Raw genomic sequence first — 26,193 nt, forward strand, 5'->3', positions numbered from 1 at the left:
GACAATTGATGGTTTTATTTTTCTCAAATTATATTTTAACTTCTTCCATTTTCCGGTCGAACGTTACTGTACCTATATTAACGCTCTTTATTTCGTCTTTGCTTGTATGAGCGGTCTCCTAAAAAAACAAATTTAACGTATGAAAAATCAAAGTTTAAAACACTTATATTTATTTATGAATAAAAATTAAAATAGAAATATACCTGATTCGTATCCGTATCTTCATCTTTACCTGGTGGATTGGGACATAGCCAGGGGTCGACAAGAATCTGTGGTATTTTTGAGCGAATTTTGAGGGGTGCCAAAATTTTTGTAATTAGCTTGCGGCATTCTGCGGAAACTTTTGGATCCCGAGGAAATGAGACTTTGTTTTGAACTTGCTAAAACATTGCCTTATTTTAAAGATACAAGTACTTAAGTAAAATGTGAGCTCTATTCTTAAAACTTTTATTAAAAGTCCCCTTATCATGTCCCCTGAACATAAAATGTATACTATACGAGGATGAGCATTCGATCAACCGAAAACTAATTCTAATAAAAATTTTAAAGTACTAATCATGTTCTACTGAATACTATATGTAGTTTTTCATTGTTCAGTTTACCTTTAGAAGTTGGGTGTAGTTTGTATCATCAAAAGGTAGGCGGCCATAAACAATGGCATATAAAACGACCCCCATACTCCAAATATCGGAGTCTTGGGGTCTGTACGGAACTCCTTTTAGGATTTCAGGAGAGGCGTATGCATAACTACCACAAAAAGTCTCGCTCAAGGCGAACACTCCATTTTTGGGTTTCATGTGACCTCTCGCGAACCCAAAATCTGACAGTTTGATGTTGAGGCCGTGGTCCATTAGGAGGTTTTCGCATTTTATGTCTCTATAAAATAATAATTTCATATTTAACATAATCATAAAGAAAATAATAAAACTATCGAAATAAAAAACGTACCGATGAACCACGCCTCGCTCGTGACAGTAGTCGACAGCTTCAACCAATTGGCGAAACCAACGTCGTCCCCTGGCTTCATCTATGTGTTGGTCTTTACGAATTATGTCTAATAAGCTGCCATTCTCCGCATATTCCATGACAATGTATACCCTGAAAAAGGAAAAGGTTTTAGTGTATCTTCGTAATCCAGTTTACTTTAGATCTACCAACCTTTTTTATAATAAGCAAAGCGTGATTTGCATAAATCTATGGTTTTAAATTTGTCTCGGTTAAAAAACATTGTCAGAACCTATGCGTAGTTTCAATCGCTTGCAGGAAACGTATTAAGTTTTCATGTTTTAATCCTTTGACAACTTCAATCTCCCTCGGCAAGAACTTTTTCAAATAATCACCCGGCGCTTGAAATTTGCTTATTATTTTAATGGCAACTTGGCAGTTATGTCTGTCGCTGGTGGCTACCTGTAACAACATTATCGAATTCAATTCGAGTAATCTAGAAAGCAACTGAGACACAATGCGATGCATGATTTATGACTTTTAGACGTTACCTTAACAGTAGCGTAGGAGCCAGATCCGATAGTCCTGCCGAGCAGGTATCCGTGCGTTTCGAGGACGGTGAGCTTCCTCTCGGCTTTGGCCTCGACTCCGCTGTGCACTGTCGCAGTTGGCTCCGTGGATCTCTCTCCAAGAACATGATTGTCATCGGCTCTTATATCTGGCCCTGGCATATCACAGAAATATTTGTTTACTGTGTATAATTTTATTAAGTTACATTATAATTTATTAAGCCACATTTTATTTTATTTTCAAATTTTTCATCTCATGCTGTCATTTTGTGATGTGATGGACGATTGACGGAAATCGTTGTTTTAATAATGTCATACAATAAAGAAAAGAGGCTCGATGCCATAAAATATAATTAATTCTTTCTTAGATCATCTCATACTTGGTTACACTTCGCTACCATTGACTTATCATACATATAGTTCAGATTTTGCATAACTAAATAAACAGAAAAATATCTAGTTTAAATTATAACGGCGCATTGCTATAATGGCACAAACTGTAATTAACCGTCGTATAGGTCTCTATTCTCTAATTCCTATGTGCGAAGCACACCGATGCATTTCTAAAAGCTTCAAATTGTTAAGCACTTGTAAGATTTACATCGCAACTAAGACTATGGGCACTAATATAGTGCATATTAATTAGTGCCATGCCTTAGAAGTATTGTTATGTTTACGAGAAATTTAGGCCCTGTGTTGTCAGAAACCTTGACATTGTTTTAATAATTTATAGCTAACTTGTATGACACACCAGATGGTTCCTATCCCTGAAGTTGGAATGGTGTATATCCGCAATGAGGTGTGCGATATATTACAGACTTGATTACTTTTCTACTCCAAGAACTAATAAAAGTTGACCAGCAAACCGAGAACTCGCGAGCGTCGTTTTTAATTGAAACACCGGACTGTACTGTATGAGTGATCAATGGGCAACCTGAGCTATTTCTTTTTAATAAACGATGTATATTCAATTATTGTTTTCTTTTAAAAGACAAAGGTTCTATATGTGTTGTGTTGTGAAAGGTACCGGAGACTGAACACTTTTCTCGGAGTTTGACATTTATAATGGAGAAAGCAAAAAGTTTGGTCTAGTTATCACCGTAGAAGGAAGTTAAAGAAAGTTATTCACTCATTTATTGCTGTGAGAAATAATATCGACTTGGTCACCGATAATTTTCTCTAGAAACTTCGATAGAATGTAATTTTTGCTTTTTGCATCATTCAGTTAGGACAAGGCTTGGAGAATTATTGTTAAATATATGCCATTGATTATTAGACTCTAAAGACGTACACTGTTCCTACTAGATCTCCCATGATTGAAAGCACTAGCCACGGCTGTCTCCATTTGTCTCCCGTGAGTAAATTGCCAAGCATTAAGAAACAATGCTCATTTTATTTGAACGCAATTCCTAGGTCACTCCTGAAACGGCCAAATGTTACACCTCATCTGCACGCATAAGTTCCATCAGTTTAACGAATAAACCAACGGTTTACCATTTCAATTTAGCAGTGAATAATATATCGTATACCATTCTATATTTATGAGTTTAATTCCGATTATTTGGAGAGCGCTTGCATTTTTAACTTTTTATTTTGCAGAAGTTGCGAAGCGTTATTTATTGCATGATGGCAAATTTTGTTTTTGCGAAATTATAATTTACCAGCTTTATCTGAACAGATTATTCTTAATTTTTTATGTACATTGCGTGAAACATTAATTCTAATATCATTTAAGCATTTACTTTATGCTCTTAATGATACTTGAGTGTGTAGATTATTCAGAATAATATCACTGACAGAACGAATCCATTCCTGATCTTGGTAATAATAATAATGTAGGAAACATTCCAAAAGTTTCATATAGGGTAAATAAAGGTGACATTAATGCTGAGAACGTAAAATTTTCTTTTTAAACTCCTCCTGAAAGACTGTTAGAATACCAGCCAAGTCATTTTAGTCGGGTTACGTGTATATTACATTCCAGGTTAACTCAGGACAGAAGGCAGACAAGGGATGTTGTCGCCTTGTATCCCTTCTACAGTGTTTATCTCGTATGAAGTAAACAAATTCCTTTACCCTCTTTACTTTCAAACGATTCAACAAAATTTAATTATTAATTCAAGGGATGCGTTTTTTATGTTTTTCGTACATTGTTATGTTTGATGAGTTCCCAATGGTTTTACACACACAATCTAATGGCTTATAGGTAAAATTATTTAAATTTAATGGAATGAAAATTTTAATAAAACAGATATAACGTTATCAGAACAAATGGGACTATTTAAGCCACGTAATTAAACACAAACCTCTAATTAATAAAACGTTATGGTTATAGCCTGGCGGCAGCCCTATCTAGCTAAAATATCTAACTAGCAATGCATTTCTAAAATTGTTCCCGTCACTATGTAATTGCTATAATTAATTACCTTATTAATTCTATTCGCAACATTTGTGAAAATAAAGAGCAAATACACGGCTCAAAATCATAATTGCTGGCATCGAAGTACTGATTTAGTCCGGGTTTCGTTGTAACTTTTAATCATTTGTGACATACAAGTAACGCACTAATTGTTACCAACCATATTATAGTCAACCTTAGACTTCATAACTTCTCATTATAATCTCGTGTTAAGTCATCTTTATAAATACACTAGATGGTGGCCCCGACTTCGTCTGCGCAGGATAAGTAAATCGTAGATAGCGCCTAGATAAGAGTAGCTTATAGTAGAAAAAAACATTTTGGACAATTCACACAATATCTTTATAAGCTGCCTATGTTTTATTATAAATGCTAGTTTAATGCTCTTTTAATTTATTTGCATAGTTATAACGATTTAAATTTAGATATTTGGCGTATTTAGAAACGATTGATGCTGACGGAGCTCGTTACACATAAATTGCGCCTCAATCGTAGTAGAAGGGTTGTTTGAACATTATAATAATAGTGAGAGTTCAAGGGCGTTTTGGCGCCGATTTTAATATAAACATTATTGCAATGCCTCGCTACAGAATAATATTTGCATATTTATAAGAGCAAGGGCCTCAGCTAACACGAGTGGGATCGGTTTTTGACTTAATGGCCTTTTGTCAATATACTGTCTCAGTCATTACTCAGCCAGAAGCGAGATGCCTCCGAAGTTATCTGTTGCAGACAATATGTTTCACGCTCAGGCTAGTTCAGTCATTTTCAGCGTAAACAAAGTCCGCCATTAGCTTTTTATTCGCTGTTGTGTTTTTTATGTTGCGATGCTGGTGCCTTTTAGAAATTCCCTTTTAAGTTTTTAAACAATCTATTTTAAAACTAAGTAAGAAGTGATCTTGAAAGATATTTATCTTGACAGTTTTTTATTCTAAAATGATTTTGTATGTCTGCAAATAAATAAGAAAGCGATAAGTAATTTAATGATCATTAAAAGAAACAAACATTAACTGAGTAGACTGCAAACTGTATGCGGAACTAATTTTTGGATCCCACCCAGCAGGGTGTGTAAAATTGAACAGTGTAATTTATTTTATGGCTGTAGGGATCCTTAGTTGCACATTCTCCCAAGGGATAAATGATTGTATAAGCTGGCTCAGCTTTCGGTTTGTTGATATTATATTGAACGTTTATTTGCTTCAATCATGAATATTGAATGTCGACAATGAAATAGACGTTGTTGGAGAGAAACGATTTCCCAGAGTTATTAACTGAAATATTAACTATTAATAATTCTTCACATAAGCTTTTATTCACAATGTATTGCAAAATTTCTATTGCATATTTAATAGTCGTAAGTGTTTAGAAAAAAACATGATTCGTAGCAATAACGACTAGCATATTTTGATCACTCATTAGTGGACTAAGAGAGAGTGAATTAGTTCGGGAATGTATAAAATCCTTGAAAATTTCGATGTATAAGTTGTCGAAAGTCGAATTTCCTCCATAAAATAAAACGGAGTCGGGTTCACGTGTTGTATTTAATTAAAATGGCTTGCTGCTCGACTCGACCTGTTCTCAAAGGTATCGGATCTCACTTGTGGTAGTTACAGGAACTCGTTATTTTACTCTTTCGATCTTTTATTACTTATCAGTTAGTGATGTATTATTATAATTTTATACTGAATACGCTATTTTGAACATTAATTATACTAATTTGATGTTTTGTGTGCTGCAATTGACGAACTACCTTGACCTACATAGCCATGATATAATAGGCTCTATTTTCAATAAGTCAATGATATTACCTTTACATAATACGTACGAAAACGTATCGTTATATATAAATAAATATACAGTTTTAATATAAGATGCTCTAGTTTAAAAAAAATAATATCTCTGCCGTGTTCTTTTTCGACTGATAAACTAGTACTATTTGAATATTTTAGTGCAGTGTAAACCAAAGATTATTACCGAACAGGTAACTATTAACTGCACGACCATAAGATAGAAGTTATCCACTACATTGGATAGTGAATATTTCGTTACAAAATACAGCTTTAAGCAAAGCATAAGGTTTCGCAACACGATAGGCAATTTTCAGCTCCATTGGATATAATTGAAGCATTAATTGTTTAGTAGTTACAGTTTTTTTACTATTAAATAACTCGCTAACATATCAATATCATGTCTCTCAATTACGTTAAGTATTAACATAATATAAAACAAATAAAACGACAGCTCTTTTTATATTTAAAGACGAATTTTTAATTGAAATCTAAATATACACAAACCCACCTAACATTTTCAACAGAAAGAATTTCGGTCAAAAGGTTGAAATTATATTAAAAAAGATTGACATTTGTCTGCCTTTTCATTAAATTCAACGGTATAGCTAATTAAGAAGGATGGAAAAAACGAAATCGTTCAAAGTGAGCAAGATTTTCCGTTAATTAGGTTAAGTAGTTTGTTCCGTAACCGCAAGGTAATTCAGTAAGGAGTAACTCGATGCGATACCATAGACACTAGAGCCCTCTTAAAGGCGCGAAATTATCGACATCCCCCTAACCCTTCTTGGAGTTATTTTAAGAACTACCACCATTTTACTGTACTTACCAACTTTCTAGAATAATTATACTGATTTTACAGCTGTGTTTGTAATTGTAAGATTTAATATTCAGTGGCTTTCCTTTTCATTTCTAAATTTTAATAAAACTTTAGTTAGTATTCTCATGTAAAGATTTTTTTGTAGAAGATTTTGTAAAGATGTTAACTCTAACTTGTTTAGTAACAATTATTTTAGATGACGACGTAAGCTAAATATTAACTTTACTTCATATGTAAAGTTGGCCAGGCTGCTTGTATTATACTCTTAAAAGTTTTTCAAGATAAGTCTGAAGAAAAAAGAAATGTAAATTTAATTAACAAAGTTATCCGGGGCTAAAACACAAGTTTTGGAAGAAAAACGAGCGAACTGACACGTTAATTTGATTCCTTCGAATTACAACTGGTTGAGAACGTGGGTTGTTCGTGCTTTGAATGTCAAGGATATTGAGCGTTCTTTGCCTTTGCGATTTAGTTATACATTATGCATGCCTATTAGGTTTGAGCAATAAAAAATCATTAAAAAAACATTCACAATTTAGCTGATATTTGCTTCTGACAGATAATGAATGCGCTTCAGTTGTTACAACAAATACTAAAGTGTAAGTCCCTCTCTTGCCTCGTATAATGAAGACTACTATTTTGTATTTTTATAGATAATAACATACTAAGACGATACACATATTAATGAATGTTTTCAAAAAGTACATAGGACTAGGGTTCTCTACAGAACAAGCACACGTCACCCCTCTTTTCTACCCTTGGTCGACCATAAAGATGGCAGCTAATGACTCATAGATAAATTCGATTATTATGAATAACTTCTACATGAATACATACCTCGATATGGTAAATCAGTGCATCAAATAATATATAACCTTAAGAGTAGTTACTTTGGTATTGATTTTGCCAAACGTGGTATTCTGGGGAACGAAATTAATTTTATTCTGCATTGTCTCACATCGTCAATCATGATGGCTATAATACTTTGAATTGATCTTAAAGAGTCGTTGATTTTCCACTCCTCGATGTATTACTACAGCGTAGGATATAGGACATCGCGTCGTAGTTACTTCCTTTTAAAAGTTACATTTTGGCTAACCACTTAAAAAGTAGAGCAAGTCTTACAAACTGCCAGTACAAAGTTTAAATATTCACACGTTCACATTCTCGAGTTCCTCGTCCTTCCTAGTAAGTGGGGCAGAATCGATCTAGGTGAGGTTGAGAAGTAACTGAAGTAAGTATCGTTTAATCTGCTGTAGCGCTTGCCGAGATAATTTCACGCCGCGACGTCGACTTCGGTATGCAGATATCAATTTAATTCAACCTCAATTTGCGAGTACTTACAGGTTGATCGAATAATATTTTCACCTGTTTTTTTATTGATTAAACTTGAGCGTAGAACGTAAGCTTTTTACAACTATATAAAAATTAACGAAAGCGTTTAAATCCTTATTTCAATTTTAACAAGAATAGTAAGTAAAGAAAGGAAAAGTCAAGGAAAAATAATTGATTGCCTCATTCATTGGTCGGAAAGGTCATTTCGCGATAGTTATGCTAGAAAATTGAAGAACAGTTGTTTGCCTGTTGTCTGGAAAAAAATCGACAGCAGCGCCCACGAAGCTGGATCCTCCTTCACCACGACAATGCCCAAAACTGACTGTTGAATATTTGGCTGTTGCAGGTACCGAGATAATTAGTCATTCGCCATACAATCTTGACCTGGCGCCCAGCTACTTTCATTTATTCCCAAGAACTAAAGATAAAAATTATAGGTGGGCTCTGAAGATACGGTGAAAGCGTTTAAAAATTACGAAGTAAGTAAAATTAGTAAGTAAGAAGAGACCCCCTAAAGAAGAATGGGCCCACTGCTTTTCTCAGTGTTACAATCCACTGCGGCAGTAGATATGATCGGAGATTACTTCATATAATCAATAAAAGTATTGTTTTTCGAAGAGTACCGTCTCACCTTGCTTCACCAAGTTTCCGTCTATATTATAATCCCGCACAATATTCCGGTAGTGATTTTTTTAATCTTGTCAATAATATTATCAAAAACGAGTTTATTTTGGCCTAGATAATTGATTTGTTCAATAATAAAATGCATTCAATCTTTATATGAACTATGCAGGGGGCAAAAGAAAATTGTACGATCGGATATTAGAGTTACCCTTCGCGTATATCAAATGAAGTCTTTCTAAACTATTCGGAGCAAGGATTCGATTGACGATCTCGATACTGTGATCGAGTGATCTTGATGAGTAACATTAAAGTATAAAATATACAATAAACTTGTTATTTTCTGTAAGCCCTAAAAATGTACTTATTTTATTACGTACCATATTTTTGTTTTAGATTTGATATAAATAAGGAAATGATAAAACTTCATATATAACATAATAACATTACTTACTAGTACTTATAATATTATTGCTAAATTCTACAATTTTGTGTCATTTTATTATTTAAACCGTAACAATGACAATGGTCTCTTTCACTTCGCAAAAATGTGATTATGACATCATGTTTTAATAAGATAATTTGGACTAAACCAAAAATGAAGTAAATTTATGCGAGTTTAATAAAACGCGGCTTGCGAATGAATTAAAGTATTAACATGACAATTGAAAAAAAGCTTTAGAGGCTGAACGCGTGTTATTAATTTTTTTTGATTATATCTAGAATGACTTGGAAGTCTTAACCAAGGATCAAGCGATCTCCGGCCAAGCATTGGCCAGGATCGATATACATGATTGTAAATGTAGATTGATTGGCTCGCGTCTTTTTTCACATCTAGTGCAGTCTCTCCATTACGTTGCTATTCTGCGAATGAGGCACTCATTGGCAGATTTAATTTACATTTGTAGTTGAATAGGAGTCGCTAAATTTTATTAGCACGTTTATTTGTCCAGGAAATAGCATTGAAACTTCTGTTTAATATATATTTTAAATACTATTATACCTTTGTAGCATACTTTTGACGTTTTAATATATTTATTTTTTTTATATAGAACAGGGGGCAAACGGGCAGGAGGCTCACCTGATGGTAAGTGATACCGCCGCCCATGGACACCCTCAATGCCAGAGGGCTCGCGAGTGCGTTGCCTGCCTTTTAAGAATTGGTACGCTCTTTTCTTGAAGGACCCTAAGTCGAATTGGTTCGGAAATACTTCAGTTGGCAGCTGGTTCCACAGAGTGGTGGTGCGCGGCAAAAACTGCCTAGAAAAACGCGCAGTTGTGGAACGGCGGACGTCGAGGTGATACGGGTGGAATTTCGTATTCTGCCTCGACGTCCGATGTTGAAACTCAGCTGCAGGTATTAATCCGAACAACTCCTCTGAACACTCTCCATGGTAAATGCGGTAGAAGATGCAGAGAGACCCCACATCTCTACGCAACGCCAAAGGATCAAGCCGCTTGGAGAGATTTTGGTCGTCAACGATTCGAACCGCTCTTCGTTGAATACGGTCAAGTGGAAGGAGCTGGTACTGGGGAGCACCCGCCCAAAGGTGGGAACAGTACTCCATGTGGGGCCGAATTTGCGCTTTATATAGTTGCAAGCGGTGGCCCGGAGTGAAGTACCGTCTCGCCCTGCTGAGCACACCGAGCTTTTTGGAGGCTAATTTTGCCTTTCCCTCCAAGTGACCGCGAAACTGAACGTCGTTCGATATATCAACGCCAAGTATTCCAATGCTGGCTGTGGCTTTAAGGAGAGTGTTTTCGAAAAGAGGAGTAGCGACAAAGGGTGTTTTTTTAGCGGAAAACGCGCAAACTTGTGTCTTTTTGGGGTTAAATTAGACTAGGTTTTGTCTGCCCCAGTTAGACTTTATTTATTTAGTATATTTTTAGTTATTAGTTTTCGTATGTCTAACAGTTAAATGAACATTAAAGTAGTTTCAACTTTTTTCATAATCTCTTCATAAAAGTAAATTTACAAAACTCTGAGACAATTAGTGTTGCCCAAATGCAAGACCAAGACGAGACTTAGACCAGTCTTGGTATTGGTCTTGCGTCAATACACCTGGCCTTGATCTTGGTATTGGTATTGCGCTCTCAGTCTTGGTCTTGGTCTTGATCTTGCAGCAAGAGTCTCGCAAGTCTCGCAAGACTTGCAAATACCTATTAGCCTATTGCTATTTATTCGTCACTCATGTCAAATTGTAAACATCCACTCCGAAAGCAATAAGAATTTAGAGTACCTAGCTAGGTAAATGGGCGAGAATAATAAATAAGATAGACTCGAAGCGAAACTCAATTAGAAATGACTGAAATTGAAATAAAAACTCATATTTATAAGCACACAAGCCGAAGACCGACAAAGAAAAATGCGGCATTCTTTGATAGATAGAATAAATCTTTGAAAGATTAAAAAACAGAAGTATCAGAATCAAAATCAAATAGGTTTTGTGCCTACGCAAAAATAAAGTGTAGATAATTATGCAAATAATATTGTTTATTATGTTCCTTTTTTATTGGAACTATACGTTGCCTGCTGTTTTTATGGAGGTTACTAGCTACTAGAGTAGATAAGATAGAAGTTGATAAACCGACACTGCAAATCTCGATTTTTGGAAATGTGTGATTTTAAAACCAAATGCGTAAAGCAATATGACGTCGCTCATATTTGGAGTTTTTCCACGTTTCAAATTTGTTTAAATCACCCACTATCGAGACAGCGTGTCAAATGCTGTGATACACTTGTTGCAAACCGCGGCGTCTTTGACGGTAAATTATCAAATATGTAGGTATATAATACACCGACCGACCAACAGTTTATTCGCAGAACGTCACATTTTCCCAATCAACCTTGAACCTTATTTCTCTAGTGATAAAGTTGAAAATTTGATAACGCCTAAATCTCAGTTTGTCCTAACTGCAAGACGCAAGAGTATTGCAGGCTTAAGTATTGTCTTGCTCAAGTCTTGCAGGCTTCAGTCTTGGTATTGGTCTTGCTACGATAAGGCGGTCTTGGTATTGGTATTGGTCTTGCAAAAATGCAAGAACAAGACCAAGACTGCAAGACCAAGACCGATTTTGGGCAACACTAGAGACAATCGAAGACTCAAGAACAATATATACGAATATAATATGTACAATATATAAGAAAATCTAGCTATAGCTAAATCTTTTCTGTTTACGGGTTTTTTACTTAAATTAAGCCTGAAAATAAGAATAAGAAAATATTTTTCACTTAATTAGAAGGTCATGAACTTCTATCTGTCTTAAAAATGCAGCGTTGATTTAAAATATTGTACGTTTCACTGCAGACGAAAAATGTAAATATTATAAAATACCAGTCTGATATTACACTATTTAGAACTTTATTTCATTTTGTCTAGCACTAAATGAACTAAAAAGATCCAAATTTGTCAAAAAAAATTGTCCTAATATTATTAAGACAAGAAAAAACTCCAGATGTCTAGCTGAAAATAAATCGCGTAATTTAAAGATGGGAATACTTTAACCTAACTATTACAAATATTTAAAAACGGAACCAACTCATTAAATATCAAAAAGTATGCAATAAGCGCTCGCCGCCCGTCGGTGTTGAAATTAATCCTGGATCAAAAGTTGGTGGTGTCCGGCCAGGCTCTATTTACATTTCGGTCTGAGCTATAAAAGTGCGTCTTTTTGTGCTCGCCGACCACTAATTTAGATTGCGTTTTGTGGACAAAGTGGCGCAAAGTTTCCTGTTAAAAACTCAACTTTACTCAATAAATGTATGTTTGGATATTTTAGGATTAATTTAGTCTAAGTAGGATACCGATAGATGAGCTTTTCTTGTAAGAAATATAATTAAGATATTTTTATGAAACAAATTAAATCCGGTGGTAGTAAGGATGAACTGTAATTTTCGGTCTCAGTTCCAAGTAATTCAAGGATAGTTATAATTTATTCTGTCGTTTTTCTTTGACATCTTTCCATTTCGTAATTGTACATTTTTCAGTAGGTCTCAAGGGTTTGGGGTTATAAAGCGTATCTACTAAAAATTCTATTAATTTCCTTTTCCCTTCAAACCCTGACACGAATTAACATTGAATTTTTGATCGAATGAATATTCATTCTAAGTTCGCTGTTTAGTTATGTTTTTGGACAACTTGACTAAGATTTTTTATTATATTTATGATGGACACGCAAATTCAAAATTATTGTACTTTTACTATTCGCAAACTCAATGAATAGGTTCAATCAATAAAAAATGGTAGTCTTAGTTCCACGGGTGTTCCATTTTCTATTTCTCGAGAAGAAGTTTTAGTTAAATATTTTATTAAATATCTGTGAAACAGTCATTTTAACAAGTTTTTACTGGTCTATTAATGTAGTTCTGGTAAAGGAAAGCTGATTCTCGCTTCTTAACTTTCAGCTTATTCAATCCTTTGCTTTAAGACACTGCGCGAAACGTGCTTCAGATTCCATTTCCAGATTTTTGTCTGAACGTTTGGTAATTAATTACCTTTCACAGTGTCGTACTAGAATGACGTGGCATCGTTTCTACTTTATTGTTGGCCACTAATTGACTCTAATTTCGATTGCCGAGTTAATAAGTTAAGCGCGGGAGGCCGATTTCTGACTAGCCTAAACAAAAATATCACTTACGCCCGAACCCAATAATAAATACATAATCTCAGGTTGAAAACAATCTGAGATCAGTCGTTGACAGTCGATCGATCTCCTATCTGCATCCCAATAACCAAACCCTACGAAGACAATTCATTTTTGGCGACTGATAGAATGCAATCCCTTCGCTCTTTACACTCATATTTGATAATCAATACAAACCAAGTACTTAAAGTAAATAAAACCGTACTAATAATATTAAAATATACAGGTATATGTTTAAAACATATCAAATACCTTTATATCCTTTTAAAAACTGGTGTAGTTGAAATCATAAGATAGGATATTGGCACAGTTGAACTGTCATTTTCATACAAAGCTTTATCCACATACACCGATCCGACCTACCGTGGATAGCTTGTATCGACAGATGGCTATTACAATCCGTCGATTGGTTGTTAGCACACTTTTATCAATGTTTGGATTGGGATGTATATCTCAGATAGTCAAAAATGGATTGAGATAGGTTTGCGGTGGGTTTAGGCGTTAAACAGATGTACCAATGTGTTTGCTTTTTAACAGGGAACCGAATTTATCGCAATGAAACATGTACGATATTTATTTGATATTGTTTTTATTAATTAAATCCATAAAGGTAGCTTTTCAACTCGGTTACGCACAGCACATTAGTTGAGCACAGTAAAGTCTCTAGGGTTTCAAAGGAGTTAAAAATGTAAGTATTAAATTAAATGACTTATGTGTGTGTCTAATGAGGGCGGTGGGATTTTAATTTAATATATACATAATAGAGAATAAAATTGCATGTAAAGACCTACATGATAATAATATACATATTGCACTATGACAAATACAGTATAGCAATATATTGTGCATATTCGATTATGTACTTTTTGATATTACTGTTTTAATAATCGATTAAAGTGTAGAACAAACAATTTTAGTTAAATAATAAAGAAACAACTTCGTTACTCAACATGTTATTGGGGAGTCAAACTATCTAAATGTTTATTTTATTGATTTTCACACGAGTCTGCACTCCGATATGGCTACAATAGAATTAGTTTGACACAGTTCCATCTTGTTGCCTAAATGGACGGACTGCTGTTTTTATTATGACGCTTAAGAACCCCTTATTTATGAAAATTATTAAGTGAAATACGAGTTAGGACTTTGCCTCCTTTACTTTTTTTTGTACGCTTGATTAACTTTATAGTGTGTGTAATTAAAATAATGGTGCCGTTCAATGTTTATTTTACATGGCGCGTCACCAAAGTATAATTGGTAAAAGAGAGCTTTTTACAGTTACTGTAAGAGAAAAGCTTACACAATTGCGTGTAATCTTTTCTCGTATACTTAGTAGTATACCCACGCAATTGTGCAAAAAAGTGGTAAGTATTCAGGAATCCCACTAAGTAAACATAAAAGAGGTGAAGCTACCCGACTCCATCATTACGTGATAAGCGTCAATTAGCGACAAAAGCTTCGGCTGGGATTTTTCCGGAAGGGGAATTAAGAGCATTCTTAATGCATCGAATTCCATCCCGTTAGTCAAAATTGTAATTGCGTTGCACTGTTGTTCCGCCCTTGACTCGCTAACGAATTTTTAATACCGCCGTAAACAATGGCGTCGCGGGGGGTGTTTAAGTTTAATTGCAGGTTTAGTGTTCATGACGATATAGTGTTTTGTATACTGATGATTGTATTCGATATTAAAAACAAGTCAAAAGTATTGCAGTACATATTTATTTAAACAATCTTGGTGGACCTTAGTCGTTGGTGTTGGTCGCCGATCATAAAAAACTTACTGAATACCTCCACATGTGTAAATGCGGTAAAAGACCCGACATTCCTACGCAACGCCATGGGGTCAACCCACTGCGACAGTCAAACCGCTCTATGTTGAATGTGATCAATCCCCAGCGCCTGCAGTCAACTTTCCCTAATCCCAGTTTAAGCACATGAGAATCTAACACGGTCCCCAGGCGAGTGACCACTGCGTGTACTCATTTAGCTGACTTCCCCCGCTCTAGACTTCCAATGACAGAAGAGTTATGACTTTTTCCATGACTACCAGTTCGCTGCGACTGCTGTACAGCTCTCGGTTTAGGGTTGGCAACATTGGAGTAGGGTGCGTTGGGGTGAGGAGGGTTGCGTCACGTGCGAGGTCCGCACTCCAGCCCGACGCATGCGAGACGGCGGGGCGCCGGCGGCGCAGGCGCGCCCCCCTGTCCCCGACCCGGCCCTCAGTCAGCCACCGGCGGCCGTCCCGATCGCTTTACTGGCGCCCGAACGCGTCGCGAGTGCTTATCGAGTGATGTCGACTTGTGACTAGTGCCATGATCGTTCACTGTGCCCTCCTGGCGGCGCTGCTCGCCTCAGCCGCGGCCGCTTGGCAGGAGAACGTCCGCCCGAAGGTCTTCGCACAGCTAGGTTAGTGCATGGACTCTGATGTGGTCCGGAAACCAACAATCGTTATGTCTCTGTGTAATGCTTAACAGAATTCGTGTTTACGTCGACTCGGCACACGCGCGTCAAAACATGCGTCGAAAGCTCGTGTTTATCTTTTTTGGGCCAACAGAATCAAAACAGAAAGCTTCACGACTGAATAATCGATACAATTTTATCACTTTAATAACTAAAACTCATTCATTGATTTAACGTTGTTAAGCAAGTATTTGAATACCACAACTTGAGCAATGTTCCGTCAGATGGGAGCTTAAAATCACAAAATTGTGTTGTTAGGTTATGTCGATTCGGTTAAAGGAGGTTATAGACTCGGTTTTATCGCATTGTCGTTGGCAGTCGTGAGCTTTCTCTACGTTGAATAGAGTAATAATGAATGCCATTTTCTATTGATATGAACAATGGATATTATTGGAATTGTTATGTTCTGCTAATTATTTATTCATAGTTAATCACTTTTTTGGTACTTAAATCTCATTGAATAATCTACATAAGAAATTTTGACGATTTTGTGACATAAACCGTAATAGTCGTACAAACAAATATACGATAACTATATGGACATTCGTATATTAAAATTGTGGAGAAACTTGACCGACACGATGTAATTCTTTAAAAAATTACATAAATACAACCAGGAAATTTGGCTCCGTATCATTTTCATCGCTCTTGTTTTAGAGAAATCAAAAAGCTTTGCGATTTCTTGACATAGTGCTCCAACAAACCGTACGGAGTAGACACGCGATGCTTCGTGTATGATAAAGAGGAGGACCGTGCCTCTATTGTTTTATTGTGCTGCCTGCATTGCAGGGGACGGCCACGTGCCTCTCATTAGTGCATCACAAAGCGAGGCAGTTTGTTCTGCGTTTTGCAATGTTTCGCTCAGAATAGCGATCCATACCATGTTTAACGTACCGTACTAAACTTTGTCTAACTCAGCCGAATGCTGCAATTGTTGCGATTGTTTCCATTTTCAAGTTTCGATTCAACCATTTAGGTTTGTATTATCTGTTATTTTAACTAGACTAATTTTAAAGCAGGAAAAATTAATGTACATACAAACGAATTCTAGCATATTATGAGCTCACCCGGACAATTTTGGTTGATTTTAAAATACATTACTATGTATAAGGTAATATGTGCGGAAGACTAGATTTAAATGGTTTAGAAAGAGTTCAAGTTTTTTTAAACTTTATATAACATTGGCATTTATATACGATTTTGGTTACTCTGCTTAGGACGAAAATGACGAGAATTAAGATAATAAAGTTTTATTTACTTAGCATATGTGTATAATATAATTTATGGTTCCATTACGTCCGCAATGAGACCGATTAGAGTTTGTGAATGAACAAACGTCAGTCTAGACATTTACAGGTCCAACGCATATCCGTTCATTGTTCTTTTAAAATATTGTATTAGTTTGATGTTGAAAGAATATTAATAAATTTAAAACAAAAACCAAATACACGTTCGTTCAATATTATTCACATAATGTCAAAAATCCTAAAGCAGTTAAAAGTAGAGTTAAAGCAAACAAATGTCGATTTGTACATCGAAAGCAGTATTTAAATAATATTACATACTCTCATAACGGGGTCTCATTACCATAACCATATTTATTTTTTATAAGTTAAATACAGTTTATCTATTATTCACATTTCTGTCATTATTGGTAGATTTATTAGCAGAGGAGAACCATCCTCAACAATGTTATCACAGTAAAAGCCAGTGTTTTAACTACATAATGTGGTTTAGTATGACCAAAGGCGTGTATGGAGTCCGCCTCTTCATTTCAAGATAATAAAGAAACGGATTTATGTCTCTTAACAAAAGAAAAGCTATTTTCAACGTGTGAATTGAGAGCAGCCATTAATAGATTTTTAGAAAAGCTGTTTTTGCAATTCATTATTACAATAAAAATCGTACAACTTTAAGAAACGTGAAATATATAATACATATAAGACTTCTAGTAGAGATGCAAAAACATTAAGATAAAGGAACATATGTTTATTTAAATTAGATAATAATTACATAATTTGTTGTTGTTAAATAACAATAAATTGCGTAAAAAATAATTAACACATTAATAATTTCCTTCTAAATAGGAATAAATCTTTCGCAAACATCAAGGTATGAAGATGCCGTTAGGCTTAGGCGATTGAAAACCAGTTCGCAAGAAATGGTTTAATCCCGTTCAAATTTCGCCTTCTAAACCTAACATTTAACAAAACATTTTTCTATAGCGTATTCTTGGAGGACAGGGCATTATACACTTTACACCCACATTTAAGTCTAGAAAGCTATATATCGATGGTAAGTGTCGCAAGTTAGTTATTATGGCATGATTGTATGTTCAGACCGGTTCTTGGGCTACGTGATTTTCTGTCTGATCACTGAACTTGTTAGTTTCATCTTGCTCCTCATGATTCATTGACTGTTGAGAAGGGTCAGCGGTGTCACACCAACTTCTTCACACATTATCTATTTTTAGCCTTTACGAAAGTTTGATCTCTATTTAAAAATAGAGTATAGCCCACACCCTAAATCATTGTAAAATAATTAAATTATATCAAGTGTTGTTTAGTGACTATTTAATTATGAAGTCAAAAAAAATCTTACAAACATAATTGACATTAAAGTACAAAAGTTTCTACAGTATAAGTTCAAAGCAATATAATCTAAATATGAATTACGCTAAACACAAAATTCTGAAAAAAAACTTCTAAAACGGAGAAAATATGTTACCACATATTAAGTTTATTTCTATTTATTAATTACTTATTTAAAGATATTTCTTCCCCAGATGCACATTAGGTATCTGATAGGTGATTAACAACACTGTTTTTAAATTGATCACTAGTACTGAACCGAACAGTACTGAACTCAATTACAAAAACTGTACTGAATCAGTACATTACGAATATATGGAACTCGAATAATTGTCATTTATTCAGTTGTGTTTGAGAAGAATTAGTATGAGAAGCGCCCGAACTCCTAAGTCGGTTTCTACAGACAGTTGATTTTAAGACTTGGAAATCCAAAAGGGACGGAAATGAGAATATTCTGTAAGATGTTCTGTTTTGTTTTTGTTTTAAAGATTAGACATTTTAATTTAAACATATTATATAAAACTGTTAAAATGATTCATAATATATATCAATCACTTTGAGGTATAAAATCATGTACAAAACCATTTTAAGAAGGTACACTGATTTATAGACTCTTTACAATAGGGCTTAGCTATTCTTAACATCAATTTAATATTGGGTTATTGCTTCGAGCGCCCCTGGTTTGGTTTGTAAAACGTTTAAATGGGCCCACAAAGTAACTGTACACCTGACGAAGAAATAAATTACTTAACAGGATAATGCTTTTATAGCCTGGAATGTTTAGAACGTGTCACGTTTTGCCTTATGGGTATTTATTGGGTCATTCGTCAGGAGCCAATACTCAGGGGAACTGTTATGTGGTTGGGGTGCATAATACCGATGTGATGCGATGTTGTTTATGATTGGATTCTCCACTACAATTTATTTAATTTCAACCTCGATCGATAGGGGAATAAACTCGGTATTACAGCATTATACGGCACCAAATTCGAGAGAATATTATGACACGGTTCAATCTTTGAATACAATGCAAGAAAAGATGTTCGGCGCTCTGTATGTGACCTTTGAGGGGAGTCCGGTACGTTTGAGAAAGTGGGTCGCAATTGTGATTAATAAAAATCATATCGTACCCGCAACGATAACCGCTAATCAAAAAGGACAAAAGTTCAAGCGACCATCGACAATGCTCGCTATTAGGCGAATGGAATGTGCGGAATAAACGAAATAAAATGCGCTCTAATGTGCCGTTACAGAGTCGTTTATGGTTTGTTTCGTTGTAAATATTGATTGCTAGATTTAATGTGAACCTTAATTAAAAGTAATACAGTTTTGTCTCAACTGTCAATGCTCCGCCTTGAGTGACTTGCGGCGCGGATACGCACGTGCGTGTGGCGTCAAAAACGCGTCGGCATGAGGTGCGGGGTGTAAGGGGTGGAGCTGTGGCGCCGCCTGGCGGCAGAAAGACAATTTTATGTCAAGACTATGTTGTCTGCGCCCAGTGTGGGATTTATGGTAAATCTATTCTTTGACTTTATGCTCATATGGATTCTTGTGACCTTATTTAATGACGTTCGTCCGGAGCGTGTGTGAACATGTTTAATAACGTCTGGGAGATCTGTAGAGTTCGGAAAGCGTCTGCAAAATAGATATTGCATTCCATAAATAAGACGGTTAACCGCATGTGCATGACATTTGTTCCACTATGCATTTCCTTTGCGAGAGCTCGCGGGAACTCTCATAACTTTCTCGAATACGTTATGAAGATTGGCCATAACTTGAATGTGCTATAACATTTTTTGACGATATTGCTTTCCTACCAAACAGGAACATAATGGAATACGATATCGGCCGTTCGATTCAAATCTGAAACGCGGAAGGATAGAGATGAAATAAAAGGGAACGATGTTTTTATTGCGTTCCCTAAAAGTAAAGGGCAAACATTGGTTTAGAAATGAAAATATTTGCCGAATTCGGTACGCATAATGCAAGTAAGACTTGCAAAACGCTAGGTAAGTGTGCCTAGTCCATTGTCATGCAGTTTTAAATCCGGATTAAAAAGGAAGCTCATAATAAGTCCAATGAGGGGATCTACATTCAGCCTCTCGTTTTGTTGCAACTTCGTTGTAACGCTCCACCATTGTGCAACGCAAAAATAGTTTACATTCACAAACTAGACAGGCTCTACATTTGTTTCCATTGTCCGAATCAATTGCTGCCGCGAGTAATTGATAAGCCTGTCGACACATATGCTTTATTTATTGGAAACGTAAGGTTCGCTTCTTAGATAAAATAATGTTTGTTTTTAATTGCTATTGGAATATGCAGACGGCCTCATTTGCAGTGAGTCGCATTAAAATCCCTTTACATTCGTAAAGGCTCCAATGAATGGGTACGAGTCAATGGGTCGAAAGAAATGGGCCAGTCACTGACGCATGCTAGTAGGCAAGTGAAACGCACTTCTAGACCAGTTTATCGAGATCTTTAAATGATAGCTTGAAATGAAAATTGAAATGATTGGTTTGTAGGCTGCATACATACCGCAGACTTCCGGATTATACGGATATAAACGCGGGTTTATCATTTAATTTTTTTACGAGATAAAACATCTTTATATTAAATATTAATTAATAAGCGCAAAATCACCTATATCATTCATTCACCCACACTTTTACACCATCACACTATACAACCAATTTAGGCTTAGTTATTAAATCACAATTAAGTAGTTAAATGTATTAAATACTTTCTGTTTGTTTGTTACCTTTTCTAAACCTTTTTCTCGTAAAATGTATCATGTATTCCATCTTTGGCTATATTTTCAGTGTATTTGTTTGTAATTATATATAATTTATGTTAATTGTAGGATTACTAAATAAATAAATAAATAAATTATGGGTTTTATTGTATGTCTAAGCACTCTCAAGTAAATATGCCGTAATTTAGGTGTTTAAGCTGTCGCATAATATACACGTGTTGCTGCTCAAGAAATAAATTAGAATGCCTTAACAATGCGTGATAAACGAATGTTTACTTTTTGCAATAATTTTAATTTGAATTTCTATCGTACTAAGCTGACATCGAGTGCAGTAGGGTAGGCTGCAGGAGCTCGGCGATCGTAATGAGCCAGGTGGCTTGTACAATGTGAAATTAACAATAGTGCGAGGGTCGCTCACCATCGCGTGCTTTCTATTCCGATTGAAGGAAGTTTACCTGTGTTTTAATTATAGGCGGTCATATGGAAATGTTTTCTGTATTTAAATTGATTTTCATCCATTAATGAGCGGCTATATTGTCTGTGAGATCAGGGCAGTAGCTACTTACAATATTCGATGTATATTAATCCTTAGACACAGAAGAGGAGTAAGCATAAGTGTAAATACAGCATAGAAAAAATATACAATAGCCGAGACAAATCCGTTATTATGAAACACAAAAGCCTGCAGCAGCAGAATTTCATCATCAACATCTGTCTCTATTTTTGCTCCATTTCTTCACAAAGGTACCGCCATCTTCCTCCAATATGCCCTGCACTATTTCTTTTAAAGTCTTTTTTTTATTTTTAAGTTTCAAAAGCACAATATAATGGGGTAAGAATTTAATCAGTGATGTGCTGATTTAACCAGCACATAATGGAAACGCTAATTGTATAAATGTCCATCAGCAAGAAAGTCAATAAAAGCAAAGCATATTCCGCTCGGAGTGATGTATATTTAGTAATTTAAAAATAAACAAGCCATGCGGCCGCGCACCCGCATCTCCAGGCTACTCTTGAACTTGATCTCCTGTTAGGGCTACCGACTGAGATGTGTACCACACAATCTTTGTGCAAACGAGAACCGTATCAAAAATTGTCCTAAACTTTTATTAGTTCCGTTTAGCTAGACATCATTCATAAATTTATTCTGTAAATTATACAGTTCAAACAAATACTGATTTATGAGTATCACTTTATGAAATCAAGTTTGTAAAGTTACTTAGGCAATTGTAATATTAAACATCACTTTTGCTTCTTATCATAAGTGTAGTCTAAACGACTAGAGCCGCAGATTTTTATTTCTTTATTAGTCATTGATACAACTCTGGCAAAACTATTGAAACCATGATTAATCAGCCCTATTTGAGATCAATGACTGCTGAATATACTGATAATTATATTTTATGGATTTTAAATTACCAGTTAAACAATTGTATAACACGACAATAAACAAATGTTTGGATCTAGATTAATTAAACGATTAAGGCGAGCGAAAATTACAAATCTGTGTCTTATGAGGAAAATATTTGTGATTGGAGTCTTGATAAAGCTACCGCTTGAAGCAGGTCACCCCGATGCCGCCATCACAACTAAACCAGAGTGGCCGATGGCCGATAAAGTTTGTAGTATTCTCGACAGTGGAGTCATTCGGAGTAAAATTTACCGGAAATAATTTAGGAAATATCGTGACGTTTGATATGAAATGAGGATCCGAATCACAAAATTATTAGTCACAAGAATCACATTAGAAGCGTATAAGAGAAGCGTCTCTGACGAGATTTACATTTCATCAAAATACAATTTTGATTTTTCCTTTACATTTCGGAACACCTTTAATGAAATATTACTTTAAAAATAGGGATTCACTCATTCAAAATCTGATTTTCATCACTTTAATTAAATTGCTGCTTTGTTCCTTTCCATCGCGGATTGTGTTTTCTTACTAAATTAATTTTGCTTAAATAGCTATCAAAACGACTACACGTATTTTAAAAATTAACTAGAACTTAACATTTTATATAAGGATTAGTTCTGGTTTAAATCCTATTAGAGTATTTCTAATTAGTCTAAAAATAAAAAAATTACGAGCAAGGATCGTTTAGAACATAAGTGTATCATTGTCCGACACTTGTCTTCGCTGTTAATTAATTAAAAATTATATTATTTACAAATGCTAAAGTATGTAGGTGTTCAAAAGTTAAGTATTAATTTAAGGCTACTAATGCAAGAAAGGAGTTTGAGGATGCAACTTTTAGCTACAAAGCAAACAATATTTGATATTAGTAAAAACCATTGACCCAGTATAATTATAATTAAGCCTTCGGGTTCATTGGTTTAGCGAGTTCCTGTTGGAAACTCGACTTACGCTTACTTACTTCCTTAGTGACATTGGATTAGTTGAGACTTGAGATAAGTTCGCGATGTTATACCGTGTCTAAGATAGCGATAGGTTAATGGCATTCGAATTATTAAAACTTCCTCGTGTCTCAAGTTGTTGGTAGCAAGGTCATTAATATCACACAAAAGTTTTTTATGCAAATTTTAAGACGGAAATTCAGGCTCCGATTCTTAATTAAATAATGAAACATAGATGGTACTCGGTGTCACTATCATTTTTAGTATTTGTTTTTACTAGGCTTGTTTATTTGCAATTATTAACAAATTATTTTCTAAAAGATGATATACAGCGCGATTCTCGAGCTCATCATTTAAAGTAAGCGATGAAATGTTCCTATTAATGCTACGTGATTATATTATAAGAAATGTTGCTTTTTATGACACGTCACTCGTAATTGTCTAGGAGCGAGTTTGGACCCCTGGGGGGTAGAACTCCTTGGCTGCGCGATAATGGCCTTTATGGCCATAACCATATTTATCCTTAATGACGTGACACTGTTTTATTACTTATTTCTAGATACTTGAATGTTACGTTATGCTATAGTAATCCTGTTTGTACTTGCTCTTTATACTTTAATACGGAATTGGCCTAGTGACATATTTAAAAAAAAAACGGCTAACAGTTTTTGAGTAGTCAATCAAACATCGAATTTTTATTAAAAAAAAAAATGGTTGCGGCATATTTTTATTCAGTCCACATTAGGGAGACCGCGTGGCTGTATGTGAAGGAGGCGATGGCGGTGGGTACCGGCAGCCGCTCATACGTGCACGCATCCGAAGTGACATCAGCGCAGCGTGACAAATCCGAAGCGCCCAGCAGACCCAGACGGCAGACGATCATATATTCTGAAGGACTGCCGATCTATACTTGCTATGTCCCCTTATCATTTGTTCAATATATGCCTGGATAACGGTTACTTTCCAAATTGCTGGAAAATCACGAGATTGATTCCGATACCGAAACGAGATAAATAAGACTGTCGAAGCATATACAAATATAATAGTGGTTGCTATATTATCGACTTCCACTCAAATATTCGAAGCAGCTCTGCCAAAAGTATTGTAAAACAAATAGAACCGTACTTGTCAGACTGCCCGCATGGCCTTGCGTCGTATGAGATATAACTTACGGAACGCGATTAACATTGGTAATAAATGCCTCTCCGACACAATCGGTATATTTATATGTTCGGAGGATGAATTCACAGTAGTGTGTCTATTATATGTTTAATATTAAATACCTTTTTTATTTTTTCAGTGTATAAAATGTCAATGTACCTCAAATATTACGTTGTAAAATAAATTAATTTAAACTCGTAAAACTTGATGTTGAAAATCGAAAGCTCGATAGGGCTTTCGTACAATGGAATTGGAGAGTCGATTTTTTAAATTATTATTTTGGCATCGCGTCAAAATTGTTATTTCCGTTGCACACCAATATAGTTTAATTCCCCAAAAAACTCCAACCAATTAATTTATAACTACAAGCGTAGTACCCACTTGAAATAACTTAAAGCTCGCACGCGAATCGAGTACGTGTGTCCTTGTGTTAAGTGTTAAAATGCTACGAGAAAAATAATTCCCACATGAATGATCGTGGAGGGGTCAAAAGTTCAAGTTGGTAAAAAATCGTATGCGGCAGCTGTTTGGCACATGATGGTTAGCGATGGAAAAAACGTTCAATAAAACTAGGAGCGAGGCGCTCGTTTTCTTTCGACATTTTTTGACGGGCATCGGTCTAAATATTAGCAAAGTTTTGCGTTTGAAAGACTTTTATTAGCAATTATTTGGGTTGACTACCACAAACGACCATCACCTAAGGCTGACCGGCAATGGGCTATCGTGTCTGCTAAAATACTAAGGTAGTTAAATTTAAATAACTCAGTATAGTAAATTTTCTGCGAGAATTTTTCAAATTAAATTTACCATTGATAATTAATTGAATCTATTATGTAATACAGGTTATATTAAAGATCTGGAAAGTAAATAGGCAGTTTATCCAATAAACGACATACCCTAAAATTCCAAAATACGACTAATATTTAACGTTGATTTTTTTTGTAAAATGCCAAATTGGACATGTTTGCATAGCTCTACTGCCTACTCTAGTTGCACACGGTTTTTTTAATAATGAAATAATATGTAACAATAATTCTACACCTTTAGCTCTACGATCTGTTTTAATTTTGATATTGCCAATTCAATTAAATTGTAAAATTCCTAAAAAAAATAAGCCCAAATTTATTGTAGTTAAATTTCACTATCACATGCTACAGTATTCATGTACATGTTCAGGAGACATCAGACATCACGTGAACAGCAATGAGGCCGTCGAATGTTGTGCTCAATATATATAACTGCTTATTACGTAATTTTGTGTTCGTTGCTGCTGGTTAAAGTTGAATCACAAAAATGGGCTTTTCAAAGTTTGGCAAAACTTGTTCAAAACTCGAACCAAATCAATCATTACGCTCCGTTCTCTTACACGTTCTTACCTTTACAACCGGAAATTACAATTCTACAATATTTTGTTTTTTTAAACATTGTACTGAATGTAAAGTTGATTTATAAACTTTCAGTAATTGGTACATGATAATATAATTTAATTTCAAAACTGGAACCAATAAATAGGGTCTTTTACATAAAATTGTTACATTATTAATCAAATACTTCCTAATAAAGGCACTTAGACAATATCATTACATTAAGAGAAGACACCAAGCAGCACCATATTTGCAAATTACTTGTGAACATCTTAATTACGGCATCCGCCTGTTTGATTGCCCCCGCATTGTTTGTGTTCTAACAGGACAATTGCACATGCACTTAGCTAATAATATATCGAGAGGG

General features: G+C 35.2%; 2 protein-coding genes across 5 annotated transcripts in view; one reads left to right on the top strand and one right to left on the bottom strand.

The window, feature by feature from the left end:
* LOC110995774 (testis-specific serine/threonine-protein kinase 3-like) lies at positions 1-1,779 on the bottom strand. Its single transcript, XM_022263089.2, has 6 exons — positions 1,497-1,779; positions 1,238-1,407; positions 949-1,098; positions 603-876; positions 204-380; positions 1-118 (listed from the first exon to the last, which is right to left on the bottom strand). The coding sequence occupies exons 1-6, from the start codon at positions 1,674-1,676 to the stop codon at positions 29-31; spliced, it is 1,041 nt and encodes a 346-aa protein (XP_022118781.1). The 5' UTR covers positions 1,677-1,779; the 3' UTR covers positions 1-28.
* A 13,591-nt stretch (positions 1,780-15,370) lies between these two features.
* LOC110995767 (semaphorin-1A) overlaps positions 15,371-26,193 on the top strand; it is a 172,109-nt gene continuing 161,286 nt past the window's right edge. For all 4 annotated transcript variants that reach the window (XM_022263079.2, XM_022263082.2, XM_022263080.2 and 1 more), the window contains exon 1: positions 15,371-15,546. In XM_022263079.2, the coding sequence (XP_022118771.1) occupies positions 15,453-15,546 (94 nt within the window). In that variant the 5' untranslated portion in view covers positions 15,371-15,452. The remainder of the gene's footprint in view (positions 15,547-26,193) is intronic.

Source organism: Pieris rapae, chromosome 1 (assembly GCF_905147795.1).
Source record: "Pieris rapae chromosome 1, ilPieRapa1.1, whole genome shotgun sequence".
Lineage (NCBI taxonomy): Eukaryota > Metazoa > Arthropoda > Insecta > Lepidoptera > Pieridae > Pieris > Pieris rapae.

Bases quoted from the DNA above. Each gene is read 5' to 3' on its own strand.
- LOC110995774 (XM_022263089.2), bottom strand. From the start codon at position 1,676: ATGCCAGGGCCAGATATAAGAGCCGATGACAATCATGTTCTTGGAGAG. The intron at 1,408-1,496 runs GTAACGTCTAAA...ATGTTGTTACAG, and splicing joins GCTCCTACGCTACTGTTAAG to GTAGCCACCAGCGACAGACA. The intron at 877-948 runs GTACGTTTTTTA...ATTATTTTATAG, and splicing joins GAGCGAGGCGTGGTTCATCG to AGACATAAAATGCGAAAACC.